Source organism: Semicossyphus pulcher, unplaced genomic scaffold (genome assembly GCF_022749685.1).
Source record: "Semicossyphus pulcher isolate SPU_LCO1_2020_fin unplaced genomic scaffold, fSemPul1.0.p SCAF_20, whole genome shotgun sequence".
Lineage (NCBI taxonomy): Eukaryota > Metazoa > Chordata > Actinopteri > Labriformes > Labridae > Semicossyphus > Semicossyphus pulcher.
The window spans coordinates 14,289,655-14,304,492 of NW_027211694.1; the positions used below are offsets into that span (position 1 = coordinate 14,289,655).

At 40.0% G+C, this 14,838-nt stretch overlaps 1 protein-coding gene across 1 annotated transcript; it reads left to right on the top strand.

Annotated features, from left to right (window-relative positions):
* The first annotated feature begins 2,660 nt into the window (after positions 1–2,660).
* ifrd1 (interferon-related developmental regulator 1) lies at positions 2,661–10,626 on the top strand. Its single transcript, XM_069671508.1, has 12 exons — positions 2,661–2,857; positions 5,476–5,580; positions 6,292–6,373; positions 7,442–7,566; positions 7,667–7,824; positions 7,944–7,994; positions 8,251–8,429; positions 8,555–8,663; positions 8,861–8,995; positions 9,133–9,261; positions 9,715–9,810; positions 9,924–10,626. Exons 1-12 carry the CDS (start codon positions 2,827–2,829, stop codon positions 10,008–10,010), a joined length of 1,287 nt encoding a protein of 428 aa, XP_069527609.1. The 5' UTR covers positions 2,661–2,826; the 3' UTR covers positions 10,011–10,626.
* The last annotated feature ends 4,212 nt before the right edge of the window (positions 10,627–14,838 follow it).

The following is a 14,838-nucleotide window of genomic DNA, read 5'->3' on the forward strand; positions in this document are numbered from 1 at the left end:
AAAAGTTGTATGCCCAGAGCTTCCATGTTTGTCTGATGTCTCTTTCTTGGCAGGATGTGCAGAAAATCTTCTTCTGGCAGGACTGTTTGGTGAAGTAAGGGTTGAAAAACTGACTGTGTTTTTGAGTCCACCCACGTCTTGAGAGTGATTGTGGATCGAGGCGTTTGCTTCTGCAAAGAAATGTGATCTAAACTGACAACTACATTTTTATAAATTAGCTCGATGTTAAAAGACAAGATGTGACTACCGTAATTAGTGTGTAGGTGTAAGAGAATGTCTGTGAAGCAGATCTGGAATAATATTCTAATAGTCGAACACGACGTGCATGAAAAATGAAAGTTAGATTCGAATGCTGGGAGTCTTTATTCTGATGTTTGTCAGGGCTGAGCTGGCAGGAACGCTGTTGACAGTTGGGCCGTGGGAACGGCAGCCAGGAGGCTGCATCTGTGAGATTTTCCACTTGTGTAAGAGAGAATCAACTATTTCTGTCCTGTAAAACAAAATGCAGAAAGACTGAAATAGTACGAGCCAGGAAATATGATTAAAAGGATTCTCTGTGTTAGGCTGGGATTTGATAAATATTCATTTTTATTAGAGTACAAGGCAGCTGGAGTATTTGGGGTAGACTGTTATTAGATGCTGTCCTGTAATTGACTTCTAGACTCGAAAAGAATAAAACAAAAGACTTAATTGGCTGAACAAGTTCAAATTAACTTTACTGCCAAAGTAAAAGTTATGTTTTGATGTGGTAAATAATTATCAATAAGGAAAAAACACAATATAAAATTCAAACCGATGAAAAGAAAAGATATCAACAGGGAATGACAACAGAGCCTCGTGCCTACGACCGAATCACAGCCGTGCTGATATTCAGTATAACATCACGACCTCGAATGTGATATTATTGCTTTTATACAACAGTTACATAAGCAATAAATAGTAATAAAAAGTAGTAATCAACATGTTTGCTCCACCAACTCAACTAGCTACACAACTTAACTGAAACTGGCATTTTGTTGCCAAGCAACCCAAACATTTTCCGGCACTCTGTGTCTACAGGTTACCACAGATCAGCTGTTTTTATCATGTACATGTATCTGTTTGTTTTACTCTATCATCAAGGAGTGAAATAAGAGGTTATGTGATTCAGAGGCCTAATCAATTTAGACAAACACGGCCTGCTGTAATGTTATTTAACAGTTTTTAGAACACGTGGCTGAGGAGGAGTGATACACAGATTGAAAATTCCCAGTGATGTTGTTCTCTATATCAGCACTCATGGATTACTTGGTCAGAACTAACTGTTGTATAAAATACAATATCTCACAACCAACTTCAAAATAATGCAGTCTAAAACAATGCCAAAAAACTGATCCCATATTAAATACTGAAATCCAGACAGGAAATTCCAACAAGGCTGCTGGATACGGGACATGTTCCTGTTCAGGAAGCTTACACACATTGTCCAATAGAGTTAATGTAGCATTTCCTGACCTGGCTGGGTTACAATATTATAGTTTGCTCTTATTTGAGTTCATTTCAACAAAAGAGCCAATGAAGCACTACCTTTTCTTTAACTCTGTAAGTCTTTGCTCACTGCATTCATTCCTGAGTTGTGATGTTTACTTCAGTTGTCTCTAACTGCAGTAAGTGTGTAAAACTGAGGTCCACTAGTTTGAATTGATTCTCTTTCACAAGTCTGAGAAAAAATCCATACTCCTAGTACCTCTGTAAATAAAGCAAGACTGAAACAGTGCTTTGTTTGAAAAACTCTTTTATCACTTCCCTTTCTGTAGACCCACTTGTGATGATGAACAAATGCTAATGGTCATTACATTTCACTAACATTTTGTCAGAAGAATCGAACTCTAAGCAGACTTTTACTTTGTAGCCTTTATGGAGGGTTCCTGTCAGGTTGTTCTTCTCTGGTAGGAACAGATGAAGCCAAAGTACATCTTATTCAGGATCATACATCACAGAGCATGATCTTTATAGTGGAATAGATTAAATGACTGTAGGCTATACAGCAGCAGAGAGCCATGCCATTAACTCAAAAACATTAGCCTGTATTATTACAGGCTAACTATTAATTTTAATGAGAGGGTAGCTATAAGAGCATATTGTAACTATATTTTGCATATTAACTCTATATAACAATGCATCATATTATTTATAGCCTAGATAATGTGTTGTGTACTTATATGGGCATAGTTATGGGTACTTCTCACGTTGTAGTGGAGTGACACATCAATTTATGTCCTCAGAAAGACAGTGAAAGTCACATTATACATAATAGCAGTTTCCACCTCTGATATTAACAAGCTTATAAGCTAGTCACTGTTTGTGATGTATAATAAATGCTAATCACTGTAATAGGACACACTCCCATATTACTGTCAGTTCTTGTTTTGTCTATCTGCTTTTAAAGAGCAGAGGTTAATTCATTATCACGTCTAATATTGTGAGACCATTGACAGGTCCACGTTTTACCAAAACAACCAAAGAGCATAGTAACCACGTTTCTGTTCACTGCGTCACGCGCGAACACACGCGACGCATGTTCCTATTCCCGGATTGGTCGACAATGCCGGGAAACCTCCTCGTGATATGTCTGCCGGTATAAATACTCGGAGCCGCCCTTTCTGTACGCAGCCCGTTTATGAGGGAAAATGTATCGTCTCGGCCAACAGACTCTCTCCAAGATCGCTTTCGATTCCTTTTTATCTACTGTGCCGCGGAAATATTTTCATTTTACGAGACATTACAATAAAAGCTGGTCGTGTATTGGCTGATTTTGGATCAACTTAGACACTTTTCAGCACGAAAATGCCGAGAAACAAGAAGAAGAACAGCAGGGGTAAGTAAGCAGGCGAACGCATTGCTGTGGCCTTGCTGATTTGACGTCTTCACGCTGGTGGTAGTTGTAGTTCTATGCGGTTTGGCAGTACATTGAGTGCAGTTGAACGTGTTGACAGGAAAGACTACAAACGTCAGAGGCTGGCCTAGGTCAAAACACAAAGCTAACTAGCCGTTGTCACACAAAGCCTCGCTGTTATTGACAAAAACGTGGCATCATACTACATGTTGGTTTTTACTTATTCACACACTTATTTAATGAAATGGACCAATTTGTATGTTATATGAGCCCTCAATAATAAGAGTTGGGCTCTAAGCGAATGCTAACGTAAGCTAACGTCAACTCCTCACGAGCAAGATCCAGCTTTGGTTGCTAGGTAAAGTTGTTTTCCTTACTAAATCACGTTATACGTGTATTTCAACCACTTGATAGATTTTAATATGATCATTACCCTGATATTCAAATAATCTAACTTTAGTGTGTCTTCATAGCAAAGACATAACGATAGCAAGACTTCTGTAAGTGAGGTCTTCTAGTCGTTAGATTGACCTCAATTAATGTTTAGCCGAATTTGCGGCTGACGTCACTGGTGTTGTACTACTATCTGTTGACTTTTAACAGGAATGTATGATCGTTAACCGTTGATGTATAGCGGTTGTTCTCTCTTTATTCCTGTTTGGCGACAGAAGGCGGACATTTTGGACTCCAGTGTGTAAAACAGGCGGCGCCCGGTTCTCAGAAATCAGCTGTCGTGGAGGGAGAGTCCACGTCAACACATTCAGAAAGAAAATAGCCCGTTAGGTTGGACAAAGCAGCTGGCTGGGATTCTCCTAGCATTTATCATGGCTTGTAATAAGCACATTCTTTCTTGATTGTGTGACTTCTAATGTCCCTTCAGTATTAAACTTACCAACATGTCCTCCAGGGGTGAAGTCAGGTCAGGCTACTGCCGCCTGTTGTGTCTGGCGACAGCGCGCCACCATTGAGGAAGCAATTTCCTCCAACACATTGTGTTTTTTAATGGAAGGATTTTATTACTAGTCCAGTCATTGTTTGTTTACTTTTAAAGCTCCTGTTAGGAGGTATTCACTGGTTATGAAACAGACTTTAATTAATTCTGATTACTCTATTTGAGCTACAAAAGCAAACCAGACCATCAGCAACAAGGTGGATTATTTCTATATAGTTATTTTTAATGCCTGAAACTGCTGGCAGGCGATAGGTGTCAGACAAAACTGCACTCTGCCTTTTGTTTACATTTTCAAGGGCAAAACTTTAAAGTGAGTGATACATAATGACTGTTGAACCCCTTCCCCACCAAAATTAGCGCATTGACGTGGGATTATCAGACCTAGGAAGACTTGCTAATAAATGCCGATTGTCTCTTTTCACATTGCCAGTGGAGTAAACTCTTGTCTGCAGCATTACCGTCTGATGTCACAAACGGGGTTAGTAAACAAAAGTATGCAGAGAGAACTTGCGTTATAATCTTTGGTAAGCAGCATGGAGGCCAATGAAGATGTTACGGTGGTTCGGTCTTTATTGTATCTATTACTCATTCAGTCTATTTTTCAAACCTGGTGCTGACAAATTTACGAACGATGCTCGAGCGCTGCTTGGAAGGTATTGGGAGGAATTTGTAGCTGAGAAGATAGCGGAGCTTAGCGTGTCAACCCGGGTTTTGTGTTCCTATCATTGCCGATCGGAGCCGAGGCGATAATTACCCAGGTCTACTGCAGAGTCATTTGACCCGGGTCTGAATGCCGATTGTAACCTTTCCCTCTAAATAAAAAAAACCCAGCGTTAGTGGGTTTTTAGACCAGTGGTAAACAGGCCTTAAAAAAAGCAGGATGAGATTGTCTTAAAAAACACCACTAAAAATAAGCATGTACAGGGCAAAATCGGCAGGAATAAGGGGTATGGCTTTGTCCACAGGGGTTGCCAAAATCAATACAAACCAAAAGTTCCTCACAGTAGTTTTAAATAATGAACATATCAAAGCTTTTCACACCCTCTTAGCTGAGACTTTTCACAACTCTCCCACGCTCCTCTTGTTTGCAAAAACACCTTTAGAATATAACACATTTTACCGTCAAACTTGCAAGCATTGTGTGTTTTGTAAAACCAGGTGTCTGTAGGATTTGATTCCAAAAGATTTTACACTATTCTGGATATTTTCAATGAATGTTTACCTCTACTGACATGGTATTTATTTGTACAATCTGGGGTGAACTTTAGGAAGAAAGAACTTTTGCCATCTGTTACAATAGGTTGCTTGCGCTCTTCTCATTCATCAACTTCGAACTGTAATTCTGCAACTGATAGAAAGCTTTGTCAAGTAGTTTTCCAGCCTGAGCATAATGTTATGTTTACACTGTCAACATAAGTGTGTCCTTGACCCTGACCACTTGGTACATTTTCATATGAGATAATGAAAGAACAGCAGGATAAGGCGTTCCAAGTACACACATTAGATAACTAAAGCGTGTGCTCGACACCTGCATGGATCTGGCGTTACATAATGCACATGCACAGACCTGCTGCACTGTTACAACGCTTTACATTTGAGAAGTAGAAATTATCCTTCCTTGTCTTATGGCTACTTTTTGTCTCCTTAGGAGGGCAGCATGGACATATGCAGCCTTTCAGTGATGAGGACGCCTCCATTGAGACCCTCAGTCATTGCAGCAGCTTCAGTGACGTCACCAGTGTGGCAGATGAAGGTAGGTTTGTGTGTGTGCGTGTGTGTGTGTACACCTGTGTATGCAAATGAGTATTTGATACTTGTCTGGGCATGTTTTGATGTCACTGGGTGTTCCCTCTTTGGCAGCTGTTTACAGCTTGAGTACTCATCATTGAATAGGAATGTATTCAAGGATTAAAGTTCTGTCACTTTGACAGATTTATTTCAATTGGATAGTTTGATTGAATTCAAGAGGCATTGTGTGAGATTACACATTAGCTTAGCAGCAGCTAACCTCATGACAGCTCAGTGGTTGGAAGTAAATAAGTACATTTACTCAGGTAAAGTTACTGTAATTGTACAAATTGTGATTTTTAAAGGTCCCTAAGGGGGAATTACAAGCTTCCCTGCATTATGTAGGCTTATGTAATAGCGATATTATAGCGCTACCGAAGATAAAAAAGCCATTTATTTAGTCAACTTTCAGTCAATAGATTTCTTTTTTTCTTTTATCCCTGTGTTGTAGTTGTCTAACTTATTTTGTTTTGTTTTGAATCTTTGCTCTTAAGTTTGTTATTGCTCAAACATTCAACTAAAACTACCAGGTTTTGGGTTTTTTTGGAAATCAAGGACCCCCCAAAATTACCAAGAGGAGTAAATTCCATCCCATGTTTTCTGTCGAGTCACTCAGAATAATACCGTGAAGCCTTACAGATGAATATCTACTTACTACATCTTGTGGTTTTGCCAGGTGGCGAGGCCAGCGAGGACACAGCCCAGGAGGATTTCCAGTACAAGTTGAAAGGGTTCATAGACAGCACGGTGGACAAGAGGTAATTCACAGAACTGCAAGCTTTTCAACTCCTTCCAAGCACATGTTATCTGATCTTGCAGGCTGCGACATGTCTGTGCAGAGTTTCACTTGAAGGTTACATAAATTGAAATCAAAGGGAGTTTATTCTGCAAAGAATACTGCATGAAAGCAAAGAATCATTGTTTTTGGTGATTTTAAGAAATCTTTCAGGCGATTGTTTTTACACAATTGTTATGAATTCTATATTTATACACAAGTAGATGTAGAGTGCTGGGGAATAACACTTGGAAAAAGGACTCCTGGTAACACACTTTTTTTAGGCAGGTGTGACTAATAGGTTTTTAAAGGTTTTTTTTCTGCAGTGGATAGCTTGAGTTTAGAAACCCATTGTCAGTCACAAGAGATTGGTACTCAGCCCGGTCAGGTTAAAAATAGATTAATCCCTAAAAAGCCAGTCATCATCATGAGTGTGTTTTACATGATGTTAAAGTGGGGATTCCCCAGCAGTGCCACTTCACTGCCACTGCGATGAGGGAAACATATTTTGAGCTTTAACTTTAATTATAACACATTTCCTCAAAAATTTGGGGGAACTTCATAACTTCTAACACTTTTGAAGAATGAGTAACTCCATAAGTTCTCCAGATGTCAGTCAGACGTTCCATTATGCACTGTATGTTAAATTGAAGGACAAAAAATCAATTTTGATTTGTTGGTCTCCCTAAGGTTTTTTTTGCTTTTTAATAAAAGAGAGAGGACGGTGGATAGTGTGGGACACAGGGAAAGGGAGTGGGGATGACATGCGACAAAGGGCCGAGGGGTGGGAGTCAAACCAGGGCAGCCACATCGAGAACTGTCGCCTCTGTATATGGGAAGCGTGATGTAACTGCTGAGCTAAACCGGCGTCCCTCTTTCAATCATTTTACAGCGGGTTAAGCACACACTTTCTTCGCTACTACTTTCTTCGTGAAAATAAACTTTTTCTAGACATTTCACTGTCCTACAAAAGTACTTGGAAAGGTGGCTGTTGAAGCGGTATAACCTTTTCTATAATGGCAATATTGAATGATTGTTCCTCTTTCCTCAGTGCTAAGACCAGACAAGGGGCACTGGATGGGCTTAAGACGGCAATGGCCACACGGATCCTGTATGAGTTCATCTCTGAGAGAAGGATGACCATCACAGACAGCATCGAGCGCTGCCTCAAGAAAGGTACCAGAAAACCGTCCGCTCCCGTTGTAGAAGCCTTATTATACCATTAGATCTTACAGCATGTCTCAAATGATATGATGCTTATCTGTGTGACTGTCAGGCAAAGGCGATGAGCAGCGAGCGGCAGCTTCTTTAGCCTGCCTGCTGTGTATCCAGCTGGGCTCGGGCATCGAGAGCGAGGAGGTTTTCAAGACTCTGAAACCAATCTTCAAAAACATCCTGGCAGATGGATCAGCCAACATACAAGCCAGACAGGCAGTGAGTACCTTTTTATGTAGTCTAAAGCCAGGCAATATTTTTGCAACACTGGAACAGCAGCTGCACTGTACCTGCGCCTATGTGGTAACAGAACAAATGTTTCTGTTTCTCTATAATAGGTGGCGACAAGTCTGGGCCTCTGTACTTTAGTAGCAGAAGACGACATACTGGTGAGTTCTTGATCCCTTTGTGTTATGTCATTGCGGGGTTGACACCCTGGGCTTGAGGGCAAGCTGAACTAATGCGTCCTCCACTGCCTCTGTCAGTTTGTTTGTACTTATTATCAGTTGTGACATTGTGCCAAATTCAGTCTTGATGTTTGACAGTGGCACTGGCAGCTGAACTCAAAAATGCCTCAAGTAATTACTCAGACATTTTTAGTTTTGCACCCTCAACTTATAATACCTTTTGTACTCCCTGCTCTAGGACGTGCACGCTACCATGGAATGCTTTGAGAACCTGTTTACCCGGTCCTACGCTAGGGCGGACGGCACGAGTCCTTCGATTACTCCCCAGACGAGCGCGCTCCACACCAACGCGCTGCTCTCCTGGGCACTGCTGCTCACCATCTGCACTGCCAACCAGCTCAGAGACATCCTGCGCAAGTAAGACCCACTGTCAACACTTTTAACAAAGTCATACCACCTAGACTCAGATTAGCATAAAAAAAACATAAGAATTGTTGCATGTATTTTTTTATAATATTGAATGCATGTGTTTTGTTTTGCAGACACTTGCCTAAATTGCCAAGATTGCTTGAAAGTGAGGATGTCAACATGAGAATTGCTGCAGGGGAAACCATCGCCCTGCTCTTTGAGCTGGCCAGAGACATGGATGCTGTAAGTTTTAAGCCCTGCTGATCCTGTCACTTTAAATTACTGTTGAAGAATGCAAATGAGACTGTAATTTTGTCTATTTTTGTCCTGAATTGCATGTTAACGTGACTGTTGGCTATGTAGCTTTTAAGTATATCCAGTGTGATTTATTGGGTTTTTTTTGAGTCAAGAATGCAGCATCTCTTTGTGTGTCCCTGCAGGAGTTTGAGTTTGATGACTGGGAAGAGCTGTGCGATAAGCTGAACGCATTGGCCACAGACTGTAACAAGCACAGAGCAAAGACAGACAAGAGGAAGCAGCGGTCGGTGTTCAGAGATGTGCTCAAGGCTGTTGAGGTTGGTGTGCGGTCCCATCTGAGTTTCATTACATTTAAGGCACTTACTACTCTCCTTATTCTGCATGGCTTGGAGTGAAGAGGTCGAGATTCTGTCTTTTGAATTGAACAATAAAAGTCTGTTGTTTTTTCTTCCAGGAGGGGGACTTCCAGACTGAGACCATTCGCTTTGGGACAGAGCGCATGACCATTGACAGCTGGGTCAGAAAGAGGACATACGATGCCTTTAGAGAGTTTGTGGGCTCTGGGATGAACTACCACCTACAGGTATGTCTTTTTCTTAAGTTGTTAAATATATATACACGAGTCAGTGACACCAAAAACTTTAGTCGACATTTAATTTAATTGCACTGCAGAATCATTAGTTTGGTTTTCTCCTGCGCTGAAATGGCACTAAAACTTAATGAAGATCTGTAGGCCTGCCCGATGCAGGAAGACAACACTTACAAGTTGATTTACGGTAATGACTCGTATTGTAGAAACAAAAGCCATTACAAGTTGCTGGTCTGGAGAATAGTCTGCAGTCTGGCTGGCAGCCAGCGCTAATGGAAAACTGCAGCATTTCACAAGTACAGATGAGACCATGGAACATGCAGACCAGGCTGTACAGAATTAGCTAGCTAGCTGTGGTTCAGTTTTGTATTATGCTTTATTGTCCAATGCTAATGGTTTTAAAGGTGATATCTTTATAATAGTGTTATTTACTGTTCTCTCTCCAAGGGTAATGAATTCATCAGAGACGTGTTTGAACTGGGACCACCCATGTTGGTAGATTCAGCCACCATGAAGGCCATGAAGATCTCTCGCTTTGAAAGGGTACGTGTGCATGCATGGGTTCAAACATTCTAGTTACACAACACATTGTTTAGAGTTTTGGGATTTTCCCCTCCCATGTTTTAACTTGATTCTTCTTTTTTTTTTTTTTTCAGCATCTTCACAACTCTGCTGCCTTCAAGGCTCGGACCAAGGCCATGAGCAAGTTCAGGGACAAGAGAGTGGATGTGGGAGAATTTTAACCCTTTTATTTTTCGACTCTAATATCCTATTTATCATTCTTCCCCGCTTTATAGATGAATTGTCTTTTGATTTTGTCTTCGATTTTGTCTTCATTCAACTCCCCTGAAATCTATTAAGCATCAAACACTCATCCTGTGTAGAGTTGAACGGTGGCGTTGTTACAGATGCTTCACTCTGTAGTGGACAAACCATTCCTTTAAGCAGCCACATTCAAACCTACAGGAGGCGAGTGATTGATAATCAAACGGTAGATTTTAGGTATTAACTTAAATGTTTCCACATATGAAGAGTGGTCTTGTACATATAGTGTATATTTTTCTCTCCATATTAATATTCATTTGTGGCCTTTTTGTTTTTTGAACATATGTAATAACTTATATAATTTTGCCAGCATTTGTACTTTGCTCCATGTAGATCTATTTAGTTTATAGCAATGTCAAACACTTCTTGTGACCGTCTCTTAACCCTTATATAGATTTGTAAGTTGCACTACCTTGCTAACACTTAGCAGGTTATTTCTGTAGAGCAGCGGTGAATATTGTGACGTCTTTTAGTATTGGGTATGTACTTTAAAGGGCAAGGATGGTGAAATAAACACTGAAAAGCTGTAAGAAATGAGTCTCTAATTATTGTTCATACAACATAGACAGTACTTGATTACACCAAGGTGACACTGGAATAACCTTCCTTTATAGAGCCTGGGATAGAACCTCTTAAAATCCTCACAGAAAATAATAGGGCTCCAACACGCAGTACATTTCACAAAACATATTTACTCCCCCTTGAAGGCTTCCTCTTTTTTTATAGAGAAGTAATAAATGGTCCGTAACAGCAGCGACTATGACATGAAGAAGAAATGAAACAAGGCTACACACAATGAATGCTCCCTTTCAGCAGCCTCATACCTCAGGTGAAACAATATCACCTTCAGCAGGAAGCGGCAACGTGGAGCTGATGCATTTTTCATGGCCTGTCTTTTGGCTTTCACCTGTAGGATGGTGCTTTTATCTACTGTATGTTGCACTACCACGAGTTAGGATAGACAAAATGTTCTGTATGTCATCACATTGATTCTTGCTGCGTGCAAGTTTGGGAGGGGATTATTACTTGTGTAAAAGCTTTAAATAATCAGGCTTAGATTGGCTTCCATGCTTGAAATTCTTTGGTAGGACTCTTGCCAAATCTTACTTTGATGACTGGTCTCTTGCTGGGTCTGGATTTCCCTGTCTGAGCATTTTTATGTAAATGTATTGTTCCTCTAATTTGTCTCTTCATTGTATCACTTAAAATTTTAAATACCCTGTCAAACCGTTTAGTTTTGTTGTCCACAGTGTGACAAACGGTAATCCGCATCCCACTCCAGCCCCCCCTCTTCACCAATCTCCGAAATTAAAAGGGGATACAGCAGGAGGGAAAATGTGTCAAATGACGTGCTATACAAATCTACCCTGTCATTTCCCATTTCTCTGATAGGAGACCTTTGTCTCTGGCTATAAAATAGGGAGATGTGTGACACCTGTGGTTGGCTATCAATCTTTCTGTGACCTCTAAGGCAAAGTGAGTGGTTGACAAACCCTCTGATTGTGCCTGGATTAGTAAAACCCCTTTAAAATGGAGGAATTTAATTTTACTTACTCTCTTTAAATGGCTTAAACATTTTGGTCTTGGTGCATTTCCTCTTATCAAGGGGAAAATCCTTGACAAAATTCAACTACTGATTACACAAAGAGTTCTTTGCTTCTTGAATATATATTATTTTAATTCTACTGATTTTAAGCATGGCAGAACTGTTAATTTGGGGATTTGAGGATTTTGGCTTTAAAATAAATCCTTTTTCAAAATTAGCTTTGGACAAATCCTGTTTGATAGAAGAGAGTAATCATTAGGCCTACTGTACACTGCAGCCTTCTCAACAAACTGAACAAGTGCTATAGACATTAGCCTTGTGAACTTAAATTAAATGATAAAAGAAGTAAAACCAAGAGGCGTGGACATTTTTTGAGCTAGTTAACTTGAGAATTTAGACAGCATTGCCATGCTGAGAAGCATTTCTATTATATATTTTTCAAGATAATGAAAACAATTGTTATGCTAGGAGCAGGTAATGTAGCCTCGAGCTGCTAGCTTAAAGCGGGGCTCCAGGTTATCAGTCTTAGTCCATGACCTGACATGAATTTCATTAAAGTCAAAGGTGGAATGAAAAACATAATTTTAATCCTTTTTGATCACATCCCCGGTAATATTGTGCATCTATTTGACAATATAGGCAAAAAAAAAATACAGAAAACCAATTTCTTCTATTCTTATATCAAAATCCAATCATTTTTTCTTCCGGTACAACTACATTTCACGTGTGCTTACGTAAGTTAGCACCAAACAATTTCAACCAAGCAATCTGCAACATTTAGCCGCAGAGCACCAAGAACGCTCGGTCAGTTAGCTAGCTACTGCGCTGTGGAGAACGTCTGTCTACGCCCACTCTCAATAAAATATGTGGCCTTTAACTGCATTAACTGATTTTGGCCATTTGGGGGCAGCAAAAACAAGGTGTAAAAGCATTGACTGCTGCTTGCTAGCAATTGCTGTTTTTCTGGGCAGCATTAGCATTAATTTGAAGTTATGTTACCACTTGACTATTCTATACTTCCAATAATTACACTTTATTTGTCTGTATTTCTCTCCACCAACTCGTAGAAACAAAAAAACTGCTGCTTTAGCTGCTAAATACTCAACTAGCTAATTGCTAGCTTTATATCTCTCCCTTTTGCTGCTAGCTAGGTTGTGTACAGTGAGTTTAACAGAGCTTTTTTGCCAGATGCAGGCTGCAAAAAGCTAAGGAGAGTTGTAAAAGTGAAACACAACTATAGCAAACTCACAACGAGTTAAAAGATGCTAAAAGGCCCGAAAGAGCTGAGGCTAAGTTATGCCTCTCTGTGGGTAGGTTGCTACAAACAGCCCCTCTCACATAAACTTAATCATTTAATCCATTGTTAATCTGAAAATATTGATTGCAGCAGCTTTAAATCTGATTAATTAGTGTTTACTTAGGAATTTAACACTTGCTATCAAGAACCACACACTTTTCTTTTTGATTTTCTGGATGGAAAACAGTTCCCCAAGCATATACGGCTTATTTGAAGCTAAAAATGATCCTATGATTAGATACTGAGTATCCCTGCTGCAGTCAGGCAAGAGATGAATGTGGAGAATGCTAATGGTTGGTGATTATTATCCATATTTCATCACAGTCTGTTGTTAACTAAGATGAACCTTCACGGCGTAATTAAGATGGATAAATGAGGATCAAATGAATAAGAGATGTGATAAGGTAGCTTCTGTTTAATCAATAATTAGCTTCACTTATGTGTCATTATGCACTCAATGCATTTTACAAGACTGGATGCTCTCACTGTTTCATTACCTTACATGTTGAGCAATTCCTTTAATGTTGTTTTGTAGCGTTAGCATTGAGAAAAAGCTGTTTTTCTCAGTGACAGCTGAAGTATACGACCAAAACTAATAAAATATGTCATTGAATGTTTGATTTTACTGTTATGGAAATCAGCATTTGTTTTGACCTTTCACTGGAAGCCTTTTACATAATGTAAGCTAACTCATTGTAATGTGCTGTTATGATTAGCAGCAATACAGACACACGCAAGTCATTCCCATGGCTGGTTAGCATGGCAGCAAAAAGGCCCCAAAGCTAAACTACAGAGCATGTATGGCAGTCACACACACACACACACACACCCTCACACACACACACACACACACATGCTAGATACAGGCCTGTTTACATGCACACACACCCTCCAGATGCATGCTTTCCAGTCGCTAACCAGGTTAATGTATTTATTCCACTTGTGTGCTCCTGGCGTCTTAGCAGCTGTTAGCGTGCCAACTACTATACATCAGCCTCTTTTTTTTTTTGCAATTGACACCAGTGTGCCACCTACATATTCCTCCCTCTTCCAACATCTCCCTTTCCTGGCCCAAGTTGCTCCCTGGAGCGAAGCGTATACAGTTGCTATCACGATGAAAAATGGATGGAGAGATTAGCGGCACTTTGTCACCGAATGAGCGTCGTGTTCCTGATCCCAGAACGCCAAGGGGCCTGTTGTTGTGACTGATAAAATAGCTGCTGCCTGTGATGGCTGCAATTATGCTGCATACATACATCAAGAGAGTGATTTATCATTTCTGTCACCTTCCGGTGGGTTGACGTGCCACTTGGTGATTGCGGCACACAAAAAATTGTAGCACAAATAATTTCAGGAAGATGATACATACTTGTTGTTTACTTTGTTTGAGTGACTGAGCGTGACATAACTCTTAAAGCATCTCCTCCGGTTGGACTCTAGAGAGAAAATCATCCTGTATCAGATCAGCTGTAGAATACTACTCGCCTCAGCAGGAACACGATAACACTGGAGACAGCCACTGCATGTGTTTGTATTGATTATGCAGATGTGTTTTATTTGACTCGGCCTGTTTGATGGTATCACATATTGAGCTTCATTATCAACAGAGACAGAAGATGATGGTTTTTCTATTATATAAGATATTGCACACACCAGGAAGTCTCAGTGAAAATAAATGAGTTCTTTGTTAAGCACTTGTTCAGAAGTCTGTACAAAAATTAAGTTTAAATAGAAAACGATAAATGTTAATGTGTCTACTTAATAGAAAATTGGCAGACTCTTAGAATAAATATTATCTTGCAAAGTGCAGCATATTGAGACATAAATCATCTCTCATACACTGAGTGTTTATTTGGCCTGCTTCAATCTGATACTGACTACTCTGTGTATGTTTAAAGCACAG